Below are 23,963 nucleotides of genomic sequence, written 5' to 3'. Positions count from 1 at the left end.
AGTATATACCATCATTTCAAATATGTCCAAGTATGCAACATTCCAACCCGCTTCCTCATACAGTATCTCTAAGAAGAGCTTATAGGTAGGGCCCTACCAAATTCATGGTCATAGGATTTAAAAAATCATAAATTTCATGATTTCAGCTATTTAAATCTTAAATTTCACAGTATTGGGGGGGGCGGGACCTGTGGTACCGCTACCCTTACTTCTGCGCTGCACTGTCTTCAGAGCTGGGCAGCTGAAGAGTAGTGGCTGCTGGCTGGGATCCCAGCTCTGAAGGCAGAGCTGCCACCAGCAGCAGTGCAGAAGTAAGGCTGGCATGGTACAGTATTGCCACCCTTACTTCTGCACTGCTGCTGGCAGGGCGATGCCTTCAGAGCTGGGCACCCGGCCAACAGCCGCCACTCTGGCCATCCAGCTCTGAAGGCAACACAGAAGTCAGGGTGGCAATACCATGACCCCCATGAAACTCACTTTTAAGTTAGGACCCTCAATTTGAGAAACGTTGGTCTCCCCTGTGAAATCTGTATAGTATAAGGTAAAAGCGCACAAGACCAGATTTCATGGTCTGTGATGGTTTTTTTTTTTTCATAGCCATGAATTAGAGGGATTCAATGTTTCTGCATTAGCATTTTATACCATGTTTATAAGGCTTTACTATGAGTAATTTTGAACCCTGGTGTTAGCAGGTTTGGAGACACTCACCTTACAGTGTGGGAGGGATAGTTCAGTGGTTTGAGCATTGCCCTGTTAAACCCAGGGTTGTGAGTTCAATCCTTGAGGGGGACACTTAGGGATCTGGGGCAAAATCAGTACTTGGTCCTGCTAGTGAAGGCAGGGGGCTGGACTGGATGACCTTTCAAGGTCCCTTCCAGTTCTAGGAGATAGGACATCTCCATTTATTTATTTACAGTGAAAGTACATTTTACCATTGGGCTATGATGTGAAATATACTAAGCCCTATTTTTTGGGCAATGGTTTTGGGAGACGCAAAGGGAAGAAGTGAACTCTGGAAATCATATGCATAGTATGGTATACAAACATGTTTTCTCTTTGTGAAGTTAACTGACAAATCCATTTTTCTGAATTACAGAAGTCAATAAATTATGAATGCATTTCACAAGTGAGGTTTTTTAATACATACCTGTACTGAGAACACTACTGACTGTCGTAGGGGTTGAACTAATGGACAGTCCTGACAGACCCTGTTCAATTCCTGTTGTTCCAGGCGGTAATGTGGATGGGGGATTAACTGAAGACAGTTGAACCTTACAAAAATGAGAAATTAGTGTTAACAGTTTTTTGTTTCACTGGAATCCACAAAAATGAAAAATGTTAATTATACTTTCACAGTTATGATTTTATCAAGCACAAAAGAGATTACAACTTACCTCTGTAAATCCATCTTTGAGTGGACTGATGGGTGCACTATGCAATTGCCCAGGGAGAGAAATTTTCTTTCCCTCTTCAAATGGACGTGTAGGTATCCGATGTAAATACCCATAGCCAATACCACATCCTAGGCTTTTAAAATATGAACATTTAAAGGTTAGACAGAGACAGACCAGTCTGACCTTGGTACATGCATAAGCCACCATCACCATGCACCCTACACTAAACAAACAGCACAGAACGACCTTGCCTAACATGAAAAGGACTCAGTTCTCGGATTCCCAAAAAACACAAGAACGGTGTGTCTTGAACTACAGTGAGAGACAGAAGTGTGTCCACCAACAGAGCTGCAGGCACTCAGCAACCACAGGACAGTTCCCCCTACAGTATTTTTTTCCAAGGGCTTCCTTTGTGTAACCCAGTTTTAAGTGACAACTAATGAGGCTTCTATAACTTCCTTTGAGGGATTGGTTTACAATATACCATAAGCAAACAGCTATTAGAAAACATAGCCAATTACCTGCAAATGGCTCAAGATGTCATAATAAATCTCAAGATAGAATAAAACCTTGTAAATCACTATGTGCCCACTGTTATAGGGAAAAGTACTAGAGTGCACACAGTCATTTTTGAGGAGAGAGACACTCTCACTAGTAGATTATACTTATTACTTTGAATCTCTATAGCGTCTTTCAACCACTAATATCACTACACAACACCACAGGTGTTCAAAAGATTTAAGAACTATTAGAAACATAGCTAAGCCTCAACCATACCCTTGTAAAATAGATTTACAGATGGGGAAATAAGGTACAGAACTTAGTTACCTGCCCAAAATCAGAGTAAGTCAGAGATACAGCTGAAAATACAACCCAGGTACATCAGCTGCAGTCTTCTGTTCTAGACACTATATGCTTTAGCATACTATACAGTATCAAGATTTCAAGTCTAATGCACTAAGCATTCATAAAGTTTTATGAACTTTTAAACGACCTAATATGAGTAACTACAAAAAACACGGGCCCTCTTACAAACTAATTTGTATGTAAATCACCACTGCACAGTTTCTTACTAACGGTAATACTCTTTGCGGCAGGAATTACCTTTTCCTCTGTTTCTACAGCATCAAGCATAGCGGGGACCTAATCCTGAATGGGCTAGGTGCTGCTGCAAAACTACTATTTGGTATGTTGAATTAGCTTACCTGCCTTCTCCACCCCATGCAGAATTGGGGGTAATAATCACCTCTCGACAATTATCCGTGTCTGTGTTGTACACATAAAGTTTTAATGGTTTTCCTTCGTGTGTTTCAATAAGAGAGAACAGATCTTCAGACTGAAAAAAATAGGAACATTGCAAATTGGTTAATTTTTTAACGAGGATTTTAATTGTAGAATCTAAAAAACCATGGAAATTAGTATCTCATAGGCTCCAATGCAGAACTAGCAGAGCCTGGCACCTCTGAGGTATTTATTGCAGGACTAGTGTGTGTGTGCGCGCGCGCGCGAAAATAAAATTTCAATATACTCCACAGATAAAATAGTTTATCTATATTTTCAGACTGAAAAACTGAGAAGACAAACTACTACATTTGGGATGATAACTTAGATTTCAAATCAAAATTAAAATCATATTTTACTAGTTTAAATTCCTAATAAATATTTCAAATTATTTTTAAAAAGTGTAAAACTAATCCCATCTTATTATATGAAGGCATTTTAAACAGCATTTTTTAACTCTAAAGTTATATTTGTGTACTCAGAAATGTAGACTTGCTGTGCCAGAGCTCCTTCAACTAAGTGGCAAAGAACTTCAATTAGCAGAGGACACTGAGAAAGTTGGGGTTAATATTAATATTGCTCTGGTACTCTGCTTCTTATAAATGAAATTCAAAGTTATATTACCTCATTCATGACAGTATCTGCTCCGATGACATAGTCACTATGTGGTCTAAGACCTGCTAGTGCAGCCGGAGAATTTGATTCGACTTCCTAGTTTCAAGATATAAAATTACAGAAGTTAAATATCCTCAAAGTATTAGCAAACACAGTAATAAACCCCTTCCCAAACTTTGAGTTTAAAGGAATTAACACACACAAAATGTAAAATGTTCCAAATACTTATTCTACACTTAGTCCCATTTTAAAAGATACTGTAAGATATTCAAAATTCCTACTACAACAGTACATATACAAATATAAGATTTGATAAGATATCCCACAGACATACGGATCTCTGTTTTGTCACTATTTTCCCCTGCCACACACAATGCTTTGACTCCAGTCTTCAAGCTGGAGGAGGTGGTGGAGAGACCTCAATATTTATGCAAAAATGAGTATTAATTATAATGTAGTCTTACAATGTTAGGTCATTACAAACTAGATTGCACCTTTATTGAATTTTAGGATGTAGCTACAACTATGTTATACTATCGGGGGTAGCAGTGTTGGTTTGTATCCACAAAAACAACGAGGAGTCCGGTGGCACCTTAAAGGCTAACAGATTTATTTGGGCATAAGCTTTCGTGGGTAAAAAACCCACTTCTTCAGATGCATGGAGTGAAAATTACAGATGCAGGCATTATTATACTGACACATGAAGAGAAGGGAGTTACCTTACCAGTGTTGACAGGGCCAATTCAATCAGGATAGATGTAGTCCACACCCAATAATTGATGAGGTGTCAATGCCAGGAGAGGGAAAGTTGCTTTTGTAGTGAGCAAGCCACTCCCAGTCCTTATTCAAGCCCAAATTAACGGTGTTAAATTTGAAGTCAAAAACAGACTTCAAAGAGAAACGGCAGAACTAAAATTCATTTACTAATTTAACACCATTAATATGGGCTTGAATAGGGTCTGGAAGTGGCTGGCTCACTACAAAAGCAACTTTCCCTCTCCTGGTATTTTCACTCCATACATCTGAAGTAGTGGATTTTTTTACCCACGAAAGCTTATGCCCAAATAAGCCTGTTAGTCTTTAAGGTGCCACCGGACTCCTCATTGTTTTATGGATACAGACTAACTCGCCTACCCCCTGATACTTGTCTCCTGGCATTGACACTTCCTCATCAATTATTGGGATTGGACTACATCCACCCTGACTGAATTGGCCCTCCTCATTGTTTTTATGTTATACTATGATACTTGGGACAGGTATTTGTACCTGATGGTATGGACCCCCTTTTGAGGGCCTGAAACACCAATTGCACCACCCCCTCCTTGCTCCACTGTTGTATGATACTTGAGAAAACGTTACTGGATACAAGCCAAATGAGATAACTTGTTTATGACCCTTGGACTGCAGCCTGACAGTCTGGTCTATTTGCCTTTGTTTTATGAATTGAAGGATGTGTATAGGTGTCAAATAGTAGTTGTGTGTTGTATGGAATTTTCCACAGGCAACTTTGAATTCAAGTAGTAATTGTTGCAACTAGGAAAAACACCATTTACTTGAATAGGCAAACCTTACCACAGAGCAGGATACTTCTTTCGTATAAATCATCAATGGGCAAAGAAAGTTTTATCCCTAACGACATTTCTTGCAAATAGTTGGTTCTGACTTCAAAATGGTGTTAAGAGCAAAAAACAAAAAGGTCGTGAATAGGGATGTGTTATCCCAGTCATAAACTAGGAGTAAAGTGGGTTTCTTTCATAAACACACTAACATCTTCATTTTTCAAATGTAAAAGAACATTTATGGTTGGGAAATATTTTACAGAAAATGTTACTTATAACACGTTTCCACTCAAAAATAAAAAATCTTGTAATTCTTTAGATGATTAGAGTGCATGAGCCTCTTTCAGATGTATATTCACAAATATTTTCTCTAAAGTAAGCATCTAATGTCATAACTTCCTAATGCAATTGTTATGTGAATAGGAAATGGTTACACACCAACACAGCAAGGTCAATTAATGCTTAATTACCTATCTAAGAAACTATTTTAAAATAGAAATTTATATTGATGCAGTATTTCAGCAACTCCTCACCAAACAAGAATCACCTCTTCAAAGATTGTGAAGAAAGGACAGTAACTTAGTAACTCTTCTAGTTTGAGGACAAGGTGGAAGAGGTGATATCTTTTATTAGACCGACTGCCACTGGTGGAAGAGATAAGCTTTTGAGCTTACACAGAACCAGACCCGAAGAAGAGCTCTGTGTAATCTTGAAATGTTAAGACTATTTTAAAAGCTTTTTAAGACCAGGCGCATTGAACTTTTTAAAAACAGAATTTAAATTCCTGTTGAACCCTAATGAAACTGAAGAAATCTCAGAAATAGAATTAAAAAAATAAATAAAACCTCTAACATGAAAGGTTATCTAAGAGATTCCTGCCACAAAAAAACCACAAGCACTTAGAAGTGTGCTACACATTCATTAAAGGGACTGAATGTTCAGGAGCTGAGGGTGTCAACAAAACCAACTCATGAAGCCATTGAGACAATATATTTTAGTCCAACCCAGTCCTAAAAAGATGCACCTTGGCCTCCAGTAAAGCTATGACAGGAGAAGGGTATAAAACTCTTCTCTGCTCTCATCTAAAATGCACACATTCAAACACCTTGTCTCTACAAGCAAACTGCCACAAACCTAACAAGAACAAAAGAGAAGCCTCAAGAAAAGGAAGTCAATGACAACACCCCCAAGACTTCAACAAGGAAGTTAAAGCACTGCCCAAATAGTTAGATTTAAAACTCCTGTAAGGATTTGATTGAGATATTGAAATGCTATTGTCACTTAAGACATTAACAATTTCTCCTGCAAGCCCCATAGTTTAGACCATGTATTTCAGGACAGGAGCTAAATGTTGGTAAATAGAGAAACAGAGTTTTAAATTTTGATTTAAGATTAATATTAGTTAGTTGTCCTGTATTAAGGCAGCTCCTTAAACGAAGCAAGAGATTTAAAAACTTTGACTTCCTAGAGTTTGGTTAAAATTGCTTACTTACCCTAAAATGATTTATAAATTGGCAATCAATAACCAGACAGGAAGCAATTGCCCTTAAGAACATTATTTTGCCATTTATAAAATGTTTTAGTAATGTAAAAATATACCAAGACTGGACTCCCAATAATTTTGGGACATAATATGGTGGTCTTTTAGCGCTGAAAATGGCAGTATAGACAGTCTTGGTTTAAAGCTTTCCATGAAGAGATAACAGAAATAACTGTTTCACATTCATGTTTCTTTTTCTTTCTTTAATAAAATAATGGTATAGTAGATCACAACTTTTATATCAGTCAACAATGTGATACAGTTGTGAAGAAAGCTAATACCCTAAGATGCATTAACAGGAATGTCACATTTAAGATACAGGAAATAACTGTCCTGATCTACAAAGCACTCGTGAGGACTCAAATGGAGTACTGTGTTCAGTTTGGGCACCACTCTAAGGATATGAACGAACTGGAGGAGAGGTATAAAATTATAAAATAAAGATTAGGAAACCTGAGCTATGAAGAAAGGTTAAAAATGCTGGGCATGTTTAGTCTTGAGAAAAGGAGACTGAGGGGGGACCTGATAACTGTCTTCAAATATGTTAAGGGCTATTATAAAGAAGATGTTGATCAACTGTTTTCCAGGATCACTTAAGGACAGACAAAAAAGTAGTAATTGGATCAACCTGCAGTAAGGGAGATGTAGGTAAGAATAGGAAAATCTTTCTAAGGCTGTGTCTACACTGCCACTTTCAGTGCTAAAATTTTTGTCATTCAGGGGTGAGAAAAAACATACCCCGAGCAACAAAAGTTTTAGTGCTGAAAAACACCAGTATAGACAGCACTTTATCGCCGGGAGCGATAAAGGTACCACCGCTCGTTCAGGATGGGTTTTGTTTTGTTTTTTAATTGCCAGGAGAGCTCTCCCCCAGCGATAAAGCGTGTCTACACTGCCCATGTCACAGCGCTGCCACAGCCATGCTGTAACATGGGTAGTGTAGACATACCCTAATTGTAAGGATAGTTAAGTACTGGAATAAGTCAGCAATGGGAGGTTGTGGAATCCCTGTCATTGGAGGTTTTTAAAAGCAGGTTAGACAAACGCCTATCAGGGATGGTCTAGGTATATTTGGTCCTGCCTAAGTCCAGGGGGATTGATGAGATGACATCTGGAAGTCCCTTCCGGTCCTACATTTCTGATTCTGTGACTTTGCTTACTTGTAATTGCGGTGACTACTAAGGTATGCAGAAGAACCCTGTGACTAAAAGAGTGGGAGCCACATCCCTAAGTTGGCCTACCATTTCTTGTTTCTCTAGACAACCTTTTTTAGTAATTTTGGAGATAAATTACTTGGCACTGAATAGCTAGCCTTCCCACTCCACAGGTGCATGTTTGTTATTTATTTTCAGCTAAAAATTAACAATAAATGCAATATGATAAGTTGTAGGCAATGACTTTTTACAGTAGAGAAGCCTTTAAAAGATTGTACATACCAATACATGCCAGACATTTTCGTTGGCTCCATCGAAACTGCAGAAACGAATACTCACTCCCAGCAGGCCCTGTCCACCCCACATATTACTGGGAGTTACTGATGTTTCTCTCAGTTCCAGCGTTTTGCTACTGTACACTTGCATTTTTACAGGCTTTTCAACATTTGCTTTCAACAGATCCTTGAGTGTGTCATTGTCTTTATTCTGAAAGTACACATACAAATTACTTTGGTTTATAGTGTTTAACAAAAGAAGTGTTCAATTTTATAGCACCAAGTTTGCATTTCAAAGGTCATACAGAGAACACTAGGATTAGGAAGAATTTATTGAATTTCTCTACAGTGGCTTTCATATTAAATTTTTTCAATTCCTCAGAGTTTCCTATCAAGTAATTTCTTTAGCTTCTATATTCACAGTAAGAAATATACCTAAAGTTTTGTCTTGATTTTTACACACACAAATCACCCAAACATAAGCAATTCAACATTAAGGAAATTAATTCTTTGTGCTTTAATGTGGTAGGAATCTAGCATTGGTAAGCAATGATTTGTCTTATGCAGTACATAAACATAACATGGTAAGTAATTATTAAGCCTCCAATCACTTTGTATACAAAAGTCTTTAACTGTAGGGTTACTTTTTGTTTGCTCCAGAAGTGCAGAGAGAGTTTCTTCTGGACTTGTGAAAGTAAGCAAGCTTTCACAATAGACATTTTCTAGATAGACTAATGTTCCTATAGGATAGTGATATTCAGAGTGAGGCTTTCAAGCCACAAGTGGCTTTTTACTGGTGTCTCCTGTGGCTTTTTGCAGCACATGATATTAAAACACTGATTTAATTATTAACCAATCAGAATGTTTTACTGTTATTAACAAATTGTAGTTAATAAAATAATACTTGGTCAGTCTTTTTGCTGTGAGAATAATTATATATAATTGCATTTATAATATATATGTTCTCACAGCATAAGTATTTATATATAAATAAAAACTATTTCCCCATCATACTGTTTAAATATGAATATATATAGCATAATAAATTAAACAAATTCACATTACTGTGACTCTTTTGGGTAATGTGGATTGCTAATTTGGCTCCTAAACCACTTAGGTCTGAGTATTGCTGCTATAGGATCTGAAACAGTCCAAGTAATCTTACATTAATTTGTTTATTCAAAAACCATACAGAACACACTACTGAGCCCAAATCTAGATCCAAATTTTAGCTCTTATTTAGTTGCAAAATAAAAGCACTGGAATCCAAAATGACTTGGCTTAAAACAAATGTTTTTAAAGTTTTGGGGAAAAGAGTTGTTCCATAACTAACAACAGGGTATTGCAAATAGCAATTCAATAGCCAAAAGCTACCCCTTCCAGATGTAAGCAATAATCCAAATATGCAAAGTAACTATTCCAGACATTTAGTTCAAGGCTGTAAAATGTTTACATTTACAATACAATGTTAGCATATGGTGTTCCTTTGCAAAAACAAGCCTTATGGTTCAGAAAACTTTCTGAATTATATTTCCAGTTTACTTTGACTTCAAGTGCCTATTTTCTTTGCTTGCATTGGACCTACATAGAATGCAACCAGAACTGCACTTTGATCAAAGAAGCTCCTTGTTATTTCCCCCATAGGCTTAGAAGTCTTCTGCGCTGAAAAACTTGTGTAGATGCAGTTACACTATCCTGCATTACAAACCTTGGAAGATGTGGCTCTACTAAGGCTGCCCTCTCTCTCCTTTTAGAAGTTCTGATCTTCAATCACCTGCTATTTCAAAGTCAGAGAGAAGCATCTGTGCAGTTCTTCTTTAGTTATGGCAGCAGCATCAAAACAGTGCACAAGATTCACTTCAGCGATTGCAGAATGCATGCGATCTTTCATGTGGAAAGTTCCATTTACCCAGCGTGTCCCACAGGACCTGTTACCCTCTCTGGCAAGTGGCCTGTACCACATGGGAGGTGCCAGGATCAAATTACAGATCTGAAAAAGTGAGTTCAGGTACACCAAGTATTCTTATTTCCCCCCTAGTTAAACTCTAGCTCTTGCAGAGTTTGAGGAGTCTTGGTGAGATGTACCCAGGCCTTCCTCTTCCACCCTGCCAAAATCCAGTGCCAGACAGACTCTAATGTATGTTTCACCTATTCTCCTCTCTACAGAAGATTCAGGATCTGTTAAAATGGGAAGGGACCCTGCCCTCAGAGGGGGGAAGAGAGAGAGAGAGAGAGCTTGGATCACTGAATTCTCCTTCATTCCTGTTCGATAATATTTGCATGTCAAGATACCAAAGTTCAGCAGCTTTGATCAGGGTGGATAAAAATCAGTGTTTTCCAAAAAATAGTTTAAAAAATATATATATAAATCATAAAATGGTGATTGGAAAAATCTAACATACTAAAATGTACAATTAATAGGAATGTGAAAATAATAAGCTATATAGTTGTTTAAATAAATGTATATTGTTATTATGCACCCTCCCCGGTATCACAAAGATGTACCAAATCTAGTGTAAAGGGTCTATTTAGCTGTAAATGAACAATGTTTCAAAGGTTATGTCAATCAACAAGAATGCACCTTTCTTTAGAAAATAACTGAAGTACAAATAGATGATTAAATGGATAATGTAGATGGAGGCTTTCTACTTAGCGATTTAAATGGATCCACCCTGGTTTTGATCAAGACAAATGCTGTTCTCCAGTTTGTTTTGCTGAAAGTCAAGCTCCTGGGTAAGTGACTCAAGACTAACTTTTTTAATATTTAGATTTGCCAATTTAGATAAAACAATTCAAGTAAAATATGAACTCAAAGTTTAGCAAAAACAGATTCTCACAACAAAAACTTATTGTTTACATGCAACTAGACTGCTACAATATGCAATGAACTTACCAATCTCGAACCGTTAATAGAAACAATAAAATCAAAGAAAGGCTCCAGTCCAGCCCTATGTCCTGGTGAATTATCTTGTACCTATCAAAAAAGTTATAATAGAAGGGGATTTAGTGGAAAAATTACAATTCCAAGGGTATTAAAATTAAATATCTTGCAATGGTGGCTACAAAAATGCCATGCAAATGCCTGTTCTCCCTTTCAGGGTGACATTGTAAACAAGAAGCGGGCAGCATTATGTCCTGCAAATGTAAACAAACTTGTTTGTCTGAGTGATTGGCTGAACAAGAAGTAGGACTGAGTGAACTTATAGGCTCTAAAGTTTTACATTGTTTTATTTCTGAGTGCATTTTTTCTATATAACGCTACATTTGTAAATTCAATGTTCATGATAAAGAGATTGCACTGCAGTACTTGTATTAGATGAATTGAAAAATACTATTTTTTTCTTTTTTACAGTGCAAATATTTGTAATAAAAATAAATAAAGTGAGCACTGTACACTTTGTATTCTGTGTTCTAATTGAAATCAATATATTTGAATATGTAGAAAACATACCATTTACTTAAATATTTTTGTATTTCTATTATTGATTAATCGTGCGATTAATCACAATTAATGTTTTTAATTGCTTGACAGCCCTAGTTTTAATAGTTTATAATATAACCTATGAGTCTCGCTTTAGGGAAGTAAAAATACTAATTCAGGGACTCCCTGCAACATTCCACTGCCTCCCTCATGCACCCCCCATAGTATGCCAGGGACACTGAATGACCCCCAACATACCAGGGTTCCCATTCTCCTACCTTGTTAGGGGTTCCATGTTCCCTCATACCAGGGTGATGGGTCTCCCATACTCTTCCCCCCCCCCCCCCCCCCAGTAGTTCTGGGTCTCCCATGCCAATAGCTCTGCATACCCTTCACTGCACTCCATACCAGAGGACTCCAATCTCCCCCTGCCAGGAGCTGTGTAGCCCCTCATTCCCCCATGGCTACCATTCCCTCCTCCTCCATAACAGGGTCATCTCCCATTCTCCCAACAACCAGGGATTCCGAGTGCCTCCCAGTTCTTCTTCCCCCCATGCCAGGGGCTTTGGGTGCACTCCCATTCTCCACTTCCTCCAGTCTCATATTTTGTCCTCTTTTTCAGGATTTCAACTTTTTAAAAACTATTGGGAGGATCAGCAGAGATGATACTGGGGGTGATTGTGGTGGGGGTAATTATGCAGGAACGTGGTAATGGCTGTCAGCAGCCAGTTCTTTGATCTACAGACAATTACAGAGGTATTTGAAATGGCTGCCATTAGTAACCAGATGCCAGAGGCTGTATCCTCACCATCCCCTTTCAGTTTTCCTGATTTCCACCACAATCAATAAGGTTCTGGCCACTGAACCCTAGCACTCCCTTAAATTTTTGAATTGATCAAATGTGGCCATCAAAAGTTCTTATGTACAAACCAAATTGCCATTGGTAGAGTGTTAGACCTCACAATGCTCTGCCAAAAAGTGGTTATTCTTCACACAACCTTGACTAGAAAAATCACTGAGCAGCAAAGCAGCATCTCAACAAGCTTAATCAAAAAACTAATAATTTGTTTTCAATTGCAATCAGGTTTCACCATTTATTATTTGAATTGCACAATATAGCAACTCAGTAGCTAGTGGCTTGTCTAAAGCACACATTTTAACTTATGAACTTACAGTATGCCTGTATAATGTACACTATGTAGACCTATTGAAGTATGTGTGTAGTGAGAGAATTTTGTTTATTATAAAGATTATGAATAGAAATACTTATCTGGCAAACAGGTTATTAAATAAAGGAATCAGAAACTTTTTTTTCCCCACCTCTAAGTGCATTAAGAACATTGTCACACTACAGGAAATTGGCAGACTATTCCGTTAGTAACAGCCACCTCAGGCCCACAGAAATGTGGTTTGTTGTTGAGATGGAAGCACTCAACGAACCAGTAGGGTGCTGAGCATGGAGCTATGTCAGTCATGATTCAATAGTGAAATAAGCAAGCCAACAGGTTGGCAAAAAAACACCCACAGCCAACATGTCAGGAAGCACTGAACAACTGGCTGTGAGAGATATGTACATGGGAACCATTGGAAGCATTTCTGTTTCTATTGCTGGTCTCGGATTGCCTCTGCTTTCCCCACCTCTCCTGTACAGAACTGCACTTAAATGTATTGTACTCTGGGCCCACCTCAGAATGCCAATATGCTCACTTCTACACTTCAGACCAGGGGTCTCAAACTCCCAGCCCGCAAACCTCCCCAATGTGGCCCATGGAGCTCCAGCAGTTTCGGGGCTGGGTCTCTCCCTTGGCCCCACCTGCCGCCCCCGGGCTCACCCCCTCAGGGGCCCTGGCAGTGCAGCGGAGCTGAGCAGTGTCTGCCTGCTCGCTCCAGTGGCTGCCGGCCCCTCCCTGCATCCCAGAGGCGGGTCGGGGCTGTGCCTCCGCGCCCTGCCCCGAGTGCCTCTGCGGCCAATGGGACACTGTGGGGGCGGTGCCTGGGGGCAGAAGCGCATGGAGGCCACCAGCCTGCCCTGCCTTGGAGTCCCAGGTAAGCGCTGCACCCCGACCCCCTTCCACAGCCTGCATCCCCCTCCCCAAGCCTCCAAACTCTCTCCCAGAGCCTGCACCCCAGACACCCTCCCCCACCCAAACGCCCTCCCAAAGCCCAACCTCTCACCCCTTCTGCACCCAAACTCCCTCCCAGTGCCTGCACCCCAATCCGCTACCCCAGACCTCCTCCCCCACCCAAACTCCATCCCAGAGCCTTAGGCAGGTGGGGGATGGAGTTTTTTGGGGGGCATGAGTGACATTGGCCCGATGGGAGGATTTGAGGACTGGCACTGACCCTAAGGTAAACTGAGTTTGAGACCCCTGCTCCAGACAATCATCATTACTCATTTCATTGCAGGCTTAGGCCTGGTCTTCATTAGCTAGAAAATGCCTGTTCTTTACCTTGGGGTAACCAATATGCATGAGCTATCCCAAGGTAAAAACCATAGCAAAGCCAAGGAACTTCAGTTTTTCCACACATTAAACTAGGTGGAGTCAGAATTATAACCACATCAGGTTTTAAATTCACCAAGTTGACCTCATGGTAAAACTAAAGTGTTTTGTTTTCATTTTGTTCTTACCTTGAGATAGCTCATACGTGTTAGCTACCCCAACATAAAAAGCACACCTATTTTCAGCAGCGAGGATAAGGCCTTAGAGAAGTTTACTCAAGTTGCTGAGCTCATTTCTCCACACTACGCAGAAGCCTCTCTGTGATGGTGATGAACTTTTTATTATAAGGGTATTGTATGACAGAACGGTCAAGATTTTCAGTTCTGGATTTTTAATGTTAGGCTTCTAAATCCATATAGCTACACCTAAAACAGTCTGATTTTCAAAGGTGTGAAGTCCTTACAGCTGTCACTGACATCAATGGGAGCTGTAGGCACTCAGCACCTTTGAAATTCAGGCAATTTATATAGGTTTCTAACTTTGGATTGGGAGCCTAACTTCATAGAATCATAGAACATCAGGGTTGGAAGGGACCTTAGGAGATCATCTAGTCCAACCCCCTGCTCAAAGCAGGACCGATCCCCAGACAGATTTTTATCCCAGTTCCCTAAATGGCCCCCTCAAGGATTGAACTCACAACCCTGGGTTTAGTAGACCAATGCTCAAACCACTGAGCTCATGTACCCAAGTTTGAACATTTTAGTTCAAATCCATGGACTGTAAGTCACATTCAGTAGCAGAAAGTTTGAATTGACTTTTATAGGGAACCCTGCTAAAGTAGTATCCAGTTTATCACCTGCAAGACACAAAGTAAAGCAAAAAATTTTGTAGCTATGTAGGCTGTAATAAAACTATTATGCATTGCTTGTATTAAAAGCAATTTTTCAAGAGCTGATAGAGTCAATTTTATCTCTGCCAGCTTTTTTACTGCATAGTACACATTTTTTACTTACATGGTACATGTTTTTATTGAATTCCTTTATGAAACACCTAATTTTCAAGAGAAAAAGCTTCATAAGTGAATTGATCTAGAGGTTTTAAGAAAATAAATCCCCATACTCAGCACTGAATTTCATTCGAAGTACAGTTCACATAGACTGGCCTTTTAAAAAGTGACTTTCTATAACCATCTATTTGCTGCCTTGCTATAAGAAAGCAAAGAAGCGTTGAAATAAATTAAAAAAAAAAATAGAAAGCTCTTTCTAACCCATGGGAGTATTTATTCTCAGATTCCGTTTGCACCAAGGCAGGGAAAAAAGTACTCTAATATAGTAACCTGTAAATCACTTGAGGCCAACTTAAATATCTTTATTTGCTACAAAGAAATTGGTTGAATCAATACAACCACATATCTAAACTGATTACTCGTGCAAGGATACCGAGCAACTGTAATAAAATGGAGAGAATATATTATTTTCAGACATTTACTCTCCATTTCATCTCGAAAGTGCAGAAATGAATACATAATCAAAACAGAAAAGACTGTTGCCTTAATTAGCTAAGTGCACGAAAGAAATTAGAAGCCTGACACTGTTTCCAGGGAAAAGACACAGTAGGCATTCCAATAACACGACAAACATTACTGGGGAGAGGTTATAGAGGTAAATAAGGCTGAACATTGTCAACATGAATGGGGTTAATAAATTAATAAATCTAAGAGCATGTTATACAATCAGCAAATACAAAGCTAAGGCAAATGTGAGAAAGTTTCCATTCCTAGAGGCATACCAGAGAAGAGAAATTTTCCAACAAAAGGTTGGTTCATAAAGCATACTTGGGAAAATATTACTGAGTTTAAAGGTAACACAAGGAAATTTATCCCAAAGTTAACTACCGTATATACTCGTTCATAAGCTGAATATTTTCGGTAAAAATGTGACACACCAAAGAGCGGGGGTCAGCTTGTAAACATTCTACATCAAAATTTGATTATTTTAAACTCTATGGAATCATTGAATTGAATATCTAATACAGAGATCAGCAATCTTTGGCATGTGGCCCGCCAGGATAAGCAACCTGGCAGGCTGGGCTGGTTTGTTTACCTGACGCATCCACAAGTTCAGCCAATTGCGGCTCCCACTGGCCGCGGTTCGCTACTCCAGGCCAACGGCTTCCCGGCGCCCCCATTGGCCTGGAGCGGCGAACCACGGCCAGTGGGAGCCGCGATCGGCCAAACCTGTGGACGTGGCAGGTAAAAACTGGCCCAGCCCGCCACGGTGCTTACCCTGGCAGGCTGCATGCCAAAGGTTGCCAATCCCTGATCTAATACATTGTAGTTTTGTTTACCTGGAGCATCTCCGCGGCCACAGGGAGCTAAGGGGCTCCATGCCTGCAGACACTCCAAGTAAACAAAACATCCTGACCCATCAGCGGCTTACCCTGACGAGACAGGAGTCAAAGTTTTCCAACCCCTGAAATATAGGGTCGGCTTATGAAAGGGTTATACAGTTTTTGCTATTTTTACCTATCCATTTTGCGGGGTTGGCTTATAAACAAATGGGCTAATGAACGAGTCTATATGGTACTTTAAATTATAACAAATTTATCACATTTGAGGATTCTCTCCTCCTCACCACAAAAAGAAAAAGTTACAATATAATTTTTAGTTTTAAATTTATATTCCTGGACAGCCCTAGAAAGACAACCCCCGGCAATGTTTCCCACTTAGCATGCATATGAACAGATCATTTCCCCCCTCTTGTGCTTGAGTATTCAATATATTCAAATGTCTATATTTCTTTTTCCAGGTTTTTCCAGGGATAGCTCAGTGGTTTGAGCATTGGCCTGCTAAACCCAGGATTGAACTCACAACCCTTGAGGGATACATCTATTGAAAGGGAGGGATAGCTCAGTGGTTTGAGCATTGACCTGCTAAACCCAGGGTTGTGAGTTCAACCCTTGAGGGGGCCACTTAGGGATCTGGGGCAAAATTAGTACTTGGTCCTGCTAGTGAAGGCAGGGGGCTGGACTCGATGACCTTTCAGGGTTCCTTCCAGTTCTAGGAGATGGGATATCTCCATTAATTAAAAAATTTCAAAATAATAATAATAATAATAATAATAATAATGAAAATACAAACATTAATTATAGCTGAATTGGCAGGCACCACCATAATGAAATACACAAGGCATTTTAGATCATCCAGCCATTCCTTTTCTAAGGATGCATACTCCGAATACTTTTCCAGTCTAGTTTGAAATGGCCTGAATAATGGTGCTTCTATCAGTTTTCTTGGGAGATTATTTCATAGTCTATAGGTCTCAACATAAGGCAGTTTTCCCGGATACTAATCTTAATATTATCTTTGCTTAATTTCCTCCCACGACTTCCAGTCAACCCTTAAGGCCATTCTAAACAATCCATTGGTTTGTTTGGTTTTTTTTTTTTTTTTTTAAAACATCCTTCTAACTTTTCTTCCTCTTTAGTTATTCACCCAAACTACATTTACTTTCTTTTGAACCTCCCTCATAAATTCATTCCATCATTCTCACCAACACTATCAATCATTTTTTGTTTTTCTCTTCTGAATTTGCTCCAATTTGTCAACATCTAATTGAGACAAAGCCGTCTACAGTCCAGTAGCCAAACAGATATAGTTTCACGAGGCAGTATTCCCACCCTATCTGAACTGAATCCATAACAGAAGGCACCTACAGTTCAGCTTTTCATACTTTGCCCTCTTTTATTAAAAAAAAAAAAAAAATTTGAGCTCAGGGAAGATAAGTTAACAAGAAACACGTAACATTTTAGGTCTCTGCAAGCTGGTCCATGCAGGCAGACCCAATGAAGTCAATAGGGTTATGCCTGCACAAAGCTCATTGCAGGATATGGGCCTTAAAATATTCATTTTAGAAAAAATATTTCAAACAGAAAAAGCTCTTCAATATTTCTTGTCACTGTATATTACATATCTGTAACTAAATCATTCCATTACTGCTGTGAAAAGCTTCCATTTTATTTTTCCTACACGGCTTTAACCTAAACTCCCAACTACACAGAAACATGGAGAGAGGTTTCATTCAATCCTGAGGTCACGTGCTATTTAAAGAGATTTTTTTTTAATACAAGTTTGACCACAGTAGCAAAGAAAGTATATTATGGTGTCTTCAGAAGAAGCTACCAACCGAGAATAAAAATGTGAGAAATACAAAAATCATGTCTGCCTGAGCCTATAAACTGAATTTACAGTGATGAGACATCCATATTTATGCCAAACCTCATTATCCTGAATTTCTGACATGCCTATACAGATAACATTACATACATTACATTTTGCTGTTTGAAGATACTATACCAAAATTGAATTAAAATGAAGAGGTGTCTACCTGATTAGAAACAAAACATAACATGTCACACTTAAACAAGAGTGCAACTCCAATAACAAAGTGGATTATACCACATGGATGACAAACAGTCAACAATTTGTTCGTGTTCTTTAATCAGAGGGTAAATTAACCTATGAACTAATACTCATCTTGCAGTTTTAGAGATGCATAGTACTAAATTGTGCCTGATAGTTATACTGTGCCCTTCACTTAGGCTGGCCTTTTTTTTAAAAAAAAAAAAAGAATGATTCCATATTGAACATACCAGTTTTCCTCCTCTCAAATTCCAACCACCTCTGGCATGAAACACAGCAGCCTTTCTGTACTGAAATACTAAATTATTTCAGTAGGAGAAATGAAGCATACACCCACTTGAATCCTGCATAGAAAATTTTAGGTACACAGAACACAATTACCCATATTGAGATCTGGCCAGTGCTCCAGGGTTTTCCAGGGGATTTTCATGAGAAAAAGAAGATTCACAGTTCTTCTGCAAGATGACCCTGGCTCAGCACAGTATTCAATATATACTTCTAGAAACACTTCCTTTGTACTGGGGCACTGGCTCAGTACAAAATCACCAGCCTGTAGGATGAGTTTATCTTGGATGCTTCTAAGCTAAGTATGGTTAGACCTAGTCAGTTAGCAATATGGGAAAGTTACATGAGATCATATCTAAATGTGGTATGGCTGCAGGCCATATATATAGTGAAAGATATCAATGGATGATACTCCAATCCCTTCTGATTTTTTTTAAGGGTATACTCCACAAGTACAATGAATACAAGGACGTCCCCTTTATATCAGTCAGGAATTCTATGAGTCTCTCATATAGTAATTACCGGTAACCTTCAGCATCTCTGAATTTCTCCCCTCTATGGAGAGAATGGAATTCTAATAAGACATGGTACCAAAAGCAAGCATACCATGTGTACAAAAGTGATGCCCCTGTTGCTACTGCCCATGGTAGGGTTCTAAAGTAAGCTTACCCAAAAATCCTAGTAGTGAAAAGCCAAGTTTGCTTTCTTATCTATCACTAGCTAGCATTTGCCTGATAAAATTCTCACACCCTGATACAATAAGTAGCTACTATGCACAATGTTCACAGCACAACTCCTCCAGCAAACAGATACAGGTGCTGCGCAATGTACCAGGTACATGGTTCAAAAGCCATCTTCAGAACTACCCCATGTTTCTGGTACACTCTCTACAGTGTCAATGGTTCAGTGGAAGATTGTATTTGACCACACTGATGAATATAAACAACAAAGGTTTTGGGGAAAAAAAAGGAGGAGAGAAATATGAAGGGATACTAAGAAACTACAACTGTAGCTGTAGTTATCCAGAGTTTCCCTCCCTGCCTGGAAGATACAGATTGTATAACAAAGTAATTCCTGTACTGCTTTCTCACCATTTTCCTCTCTGCACTTTCCTTAATCTGCCAGAGCCTATATAAATCATATTACTAACAAATCAATTAAATTTTAAAAATCATAGTCAATTTCCAAGTAAGTATCTGATAAACCCATACAAGCATAATCTAAACCACAACAGATAATCAAAACACAGTGATCAGAATTATGGAAGAAAGTCACAAATTTGCCCCTTTATCAGAAACTCGATGTATTAATCTTTAGAATTGTGCGTAATTATTTGAACATTAAGACAAGCACAATACCATGGCAGGAAAGGACAAGTGAAGTCAGAGTAAGGCCACCCATCCTCCTTAAGCTTTTTAACACTACCATCCTTATAAGTGCCTACAAATAGACATAATAAAAACATCAACTTTAAGGGTAAGTACTGAACATCTGTCCCCATGCCAACTGGGCTATAAGAAATAAGCACATTCAGCCCCCCCACCTTCCTGTGGTCAGCATATCCAGCCCTTGTGGTGACTAATTTGCACTTCTCTACTTGACAATTCAGCATGCAATATATTGTTGATGTCACAGCAACTAACGAACCTCACTGGAGCAAGCTAACCTAAAAGGGAACAGCCAAGTGGAAACATTCTGTTTTAATATTTGGCATGTTTTGGACCAGGCAGTTGTGCATTATGTTATAAACTTTCCCTCCTTGTCCTTCTATCTTCTGAGAATAATTCCTGTCCTCAATTTACGGTGATACCTTGAAGATATACATAAGTGGATCGTGTGTCTTTGCCTTCCCCCTTTCCCTTATTTATGCTATGTAAATTTGGCGCCTCTAATTACTATGTGTTGTCCAAACTATAGTATGCTCTCGTGTCGTCTCTGTTTAGTTTACGTATTACTTTACAGAGAAAATAAAGACTGTTCTTGCCTAAAGAAAGGAATAGCCTTAAATTGTGAAGAAAAGAACATTATAAAAAGGCTAGAATTAAGGGAACAACAATTAGTAATATACAAAGATTCCAAGCTGTATAAATATCAGAATATGTCTCCATTGACTAAAATGTGATAACTAAAATATGGAACTTGATGAAAAATGATACAATGTTCTGGGGGTGAGTGTTTAAAATAGACAGTTTTCTTCCCTTATGAAAACAGGGCCTTTTAAAAAAAGTTTTCCGCCATTGCTCATTCTGCTTCAGCTCCACTGGTGTTTACAACATTGAGAGCTCTTGGACACCAACCTGCTGGTGTTTTTAAACATGGTGTTCATTAGACCTGGCCTGAATAGGGCTTTGTGACAGCATTAAAACTGCCAGTAGCACATCCACACTAAGGCTTCTAACATTATCAATAGTGAAAAATGTTTAGAAAGGTTCCCTAATGCAAATAGGTCTTAAGAGGCAAGATGTTAGCAATCTTGATCTAATAAACACCTTCTAAAACTCTAGTCAAATTAGTATGTTCTAAAGTACAGTTTAACTAGTTGAATTAAAGCCTGGGGGAGCCTAGGGTTCCCTGCGACCAGCTAACATATTAGAACGAGAGTTTAAGATTTTAACACAGTAAAAACATCTTTTTTCCTTTTGTAGGCATGGTCTATGCCCCTTAACACAACCCCAAAGGGAGCATAACACCATACGTTGCTTACACAATGAAGGACAAGCAAGGGGTAAGTGGTTAGTTGTCCTGCCAATAAATAATAATAATATATGGAAATATACCTATCCCCTAGACCTGGAAGGAACCCTGAAAGGTCATCGAGTCCAGCCCCCTGCCTTCACTAGCAGGACCAAGTACTAATTTTGCCCCAGATCCCTAAGTGGCCCCCTCAAGGGTTGAACTCACAACCCTGGGTTTAGCAGGTCAATGCTCAAACCACTGAGCTATCCCTCCCTTTCAACAGATGTATCCTAGATACAGTATCAAGACACCAGAATTTATGAAGTTACATCGTTTACTTGTATAACTACAGTTTTATTCTTCCATTTATTTTGCAGTAATAGAAAGGACACTGAGTTCTCAAAGAATGAAAAACTGGGTACTGCCTGTCACCGCAGATGGCTTTTTGAACATGGGTGATATCAGAAAAGGTAGATACACTTAATATTGCTGAAGCTGGACATGGACAAGCCATAACAAACCCTACGCTGGGGGGCAGAGTTATCGCCACTTTTAAACAAACACAACCCAGTTTTTGCGAAATAGTGTCGCAGTCATAGGCAGTGTTTTAAACCCATCTGTAATGTGCGGCTCGGATACCAGGAGACCCCCGTGAAGGTCTGGGAGGCAGGTCGCTCCTGTAGTGACCCCGCAACAACTTCCTCTCTGCCCGCCCCCGGCGAGCTGACCAGTCCCGGCGGCTCCACACACCTGGGGCCGGAGGCGGGCGGGGGAGACGTGAGGCAGCAACTCACAGAGCCAGGCCCAGCGCCGGGGCCGCCCGAGAGAACCGGGCACAGGGGGCCGCCCTCCCCCTGCAGCTCCGGCCACCTCCTCCCGCCCAAGGGGCCAGCGAAGCCAGGCCCACACGTGACAGACGCCCGCCCGCCCGAACCCCTGCCCGGAGCCCGCCGGCCCGAGCGGCGCGGCTGCAGTTAGGCCCCTTGGGGAGGCGGGCCCGGCCCCGCGGGCTGCCCCCAGCCCGGCGCGTACCCGCAGGACGTGGTAGCCCTCGGTGCCTCCGCCGGGGATGTCCACGCTCTGCGAGGCGCCCATGGCTCCGGCCGGCGGAGGAGGCAGCGCTGCTCCTCACAAAGCGCCGCACTAGGGACGTGGCACTCTCTCCCTCAGCCCCGCCCCTGTCGGGGAGGCGAGGCGCGGGGGATGCTGGGAGTCACAAGCACCAGCCATCGGCTCCCGGGACAGCGCCACCTGCTGGGCCTGGCGGGCACCAGCGCCCGGAGTGGGCACGAGCTGCGCGGTGGTTTGCTGGACAGCCGGAACGTCACCACCTCTTCCCTCCTACGGTGGCCGTCGCAGGACATTTCTGTCACGGAGCAGCGCGCCCGCTGGCGCGGCAGTAGGAAGGGGCTGCCAGGGCTGAACATCGGCCTCGCCTAGCCCCGCCCGGGGGTGGAGTGTCTCCGCCCGCCCCCCACGCTCGCAGCATCAGCTCTGGCGTGGCAGTGGGTGGTCCCCGCTTCTCTCACCGGCCACCGCCGGGAGGGCGGAAACGGAATTCGGGCGCCTGCCTGCAGCCCCCAGCCCGCTTTGCCGGGCTCCTCAGGCCGCCGCATCCCACCGCCCCCTCCCCCGGCCCGGGACCGCCCCCCTCGCTGCAGAGAGAAAAGTGACGTCGAGCTACGGCGTGACCTTCCCTGGCCGCCGCGCCCGCCTTCCCGCCCCGTCCGTCTCCTCCTGGCCCAGCTGCATAGGGTTCGCCTCTGCTCGCTTGCAGGCCCCCAGTGACCCCTCCCAACCCCTCTCCCGACCGCCCTCGCTCTGGCTCTGTTTGCACAACACACACGGTTGGGCTCTGCCAGCTCTGCTTGGCCGCACCTGCCTCTCCAGCTCCCGCCCCAGCTCCTTTCTCCCGTCCATCTCTAGCTCTCATGCCGCGCCCTCCCTGCGCTGCCCCTCTCCAGTGCTAGCCTAGACGCGCCAGTCCAGCTTCCACCCCGGCATTCTGCGCCCAAGTCTCCAAGGACCTCTTGCTGGCCGCAGCTCTGTCTAGTTCTCATCCTCATCGGCTTTGACAATGGAATTATTGTTCCAGGAATTTTGAGTCTTTGTGTAATGCAAAGGGGATTGGCACCGTGGCACCAGTAGCAAAAGCCATGTTGTAGACATAAATATTTCTTCAGCACCCATAATTGTGCTAGGGCCATTACAGGAAAAAAGAGAAGGTGTGGGCCTTGCCCAGAACATTTAGCAATCTAATTTTATCTGTGATATGACCAGTCTAGTCTAACATCTATCTAATAGGGAGGAGATGGGGAAGGACAAAGTACATGTGCTCATCTTGATGTTTAAATTAAAAGTGTTTTTTTAAAATGCTGGCTCATGTCTTGCTTGTATTGTGAAAAAGAGTTTTGAGGAGTAATCTAAATAAACGGAGTACTGAGTTGGCAAACCAGGATTGGAAAAGGATTGAGCTCCCAAATATCTGAAAATCCCCCAAATTAGTGGTATCTGCATTTTCAGGTAACAATTACATCTGCAATAAATGTTGGTAAAATATTAGCCTAGTTGAAACAAATGGGAGTTTTACCATTGACTTCAGTGGGCTCAGGAGTTCATTCTCATTAGCGAAACTGCCCTTGCCCTTTCTGTTTCCCAAGCAATTGTGTTTCTTTTCAATACATGAATTTTCTTTTCAATAAATGGATTTTTTGGCTTTGAAAACATTCTTAATTATTGCATAAAGTAAAAGATACCTTAGCCCAGGAAAGTAGGGTTACCATACGTCCGGATTTTCCCGGACATGTCCGGCTTTTGGGGGCTCAAATCCCCGTCCGGGGGGAAATCCCCAAAAGCCGGGCATGTCTGGGAAAATTGGGAGGGATCGGCCGGGGCCTCTTTG

At 41.0% G+C, this 23,963-nt stretch overlaps 1 protein-coding gene across 1 annotated transcript in view; it reads right to left on the bottom strand.

Annotated features, from left to right (window-relative positions):
* Positions 1-22,261, bottom strand: part of GORASP2 (golgi reassembly stacking protein 2) — a 31,720-nt gene extending 9,459 nt beyond the window's left edge. The window contains exons 1-7 of the mRNA XM_034785950.1: positions 22,094-22,261; positions 10,712-10,792; positions 7,826-8,029; positions 3,300-3,386; positions 2,600-2,730; positions 1,395-1,527; positions 1,148-1,271 (exon numbers count right to left, since the gene is read on the bottom strand). Coding sequence (XP_034641841.1) covers positions 1,148-1,271; positions 1,395-1,527; positions 2,600-2,730; positions 3,300-3,386; positions 7,826-8,029; positions 10,712-10,792; positions 22,094-22,156 — 823 coding nt within the window. The 5' untranslated portion in view covers positions 22,157-22,261. The remainder of the gene's footprint in view (positions 1-1,147; positions 1,272-1,394; positions 1,528-2,599; positions 2,731-3,299; positions 3,387-7,825; positions 8,030-10,711; positions 10,793-22,093) is intronic.
* Positions 22,262-23,963: the final 1,702 nt, after the last annotated feature.

The sequence above is a fragment of the Trachemys scripta genome, chromosome 11 (genome assembly GCF_013100865.1).
Source record: "Trachemys scripta elegans isolate TJP31775 chromosome 11, CAS_Tse_1.0, whole genome shotgun sequence".
Lineage (NCBI taxonomy): Eukaryota > Metazoa > Chordata > Testudines > Emydidae > Trachemys > Trachemys scripta.
This window is presented reverse-complemented; position numbering and strand designations above follow the sequence as displayed.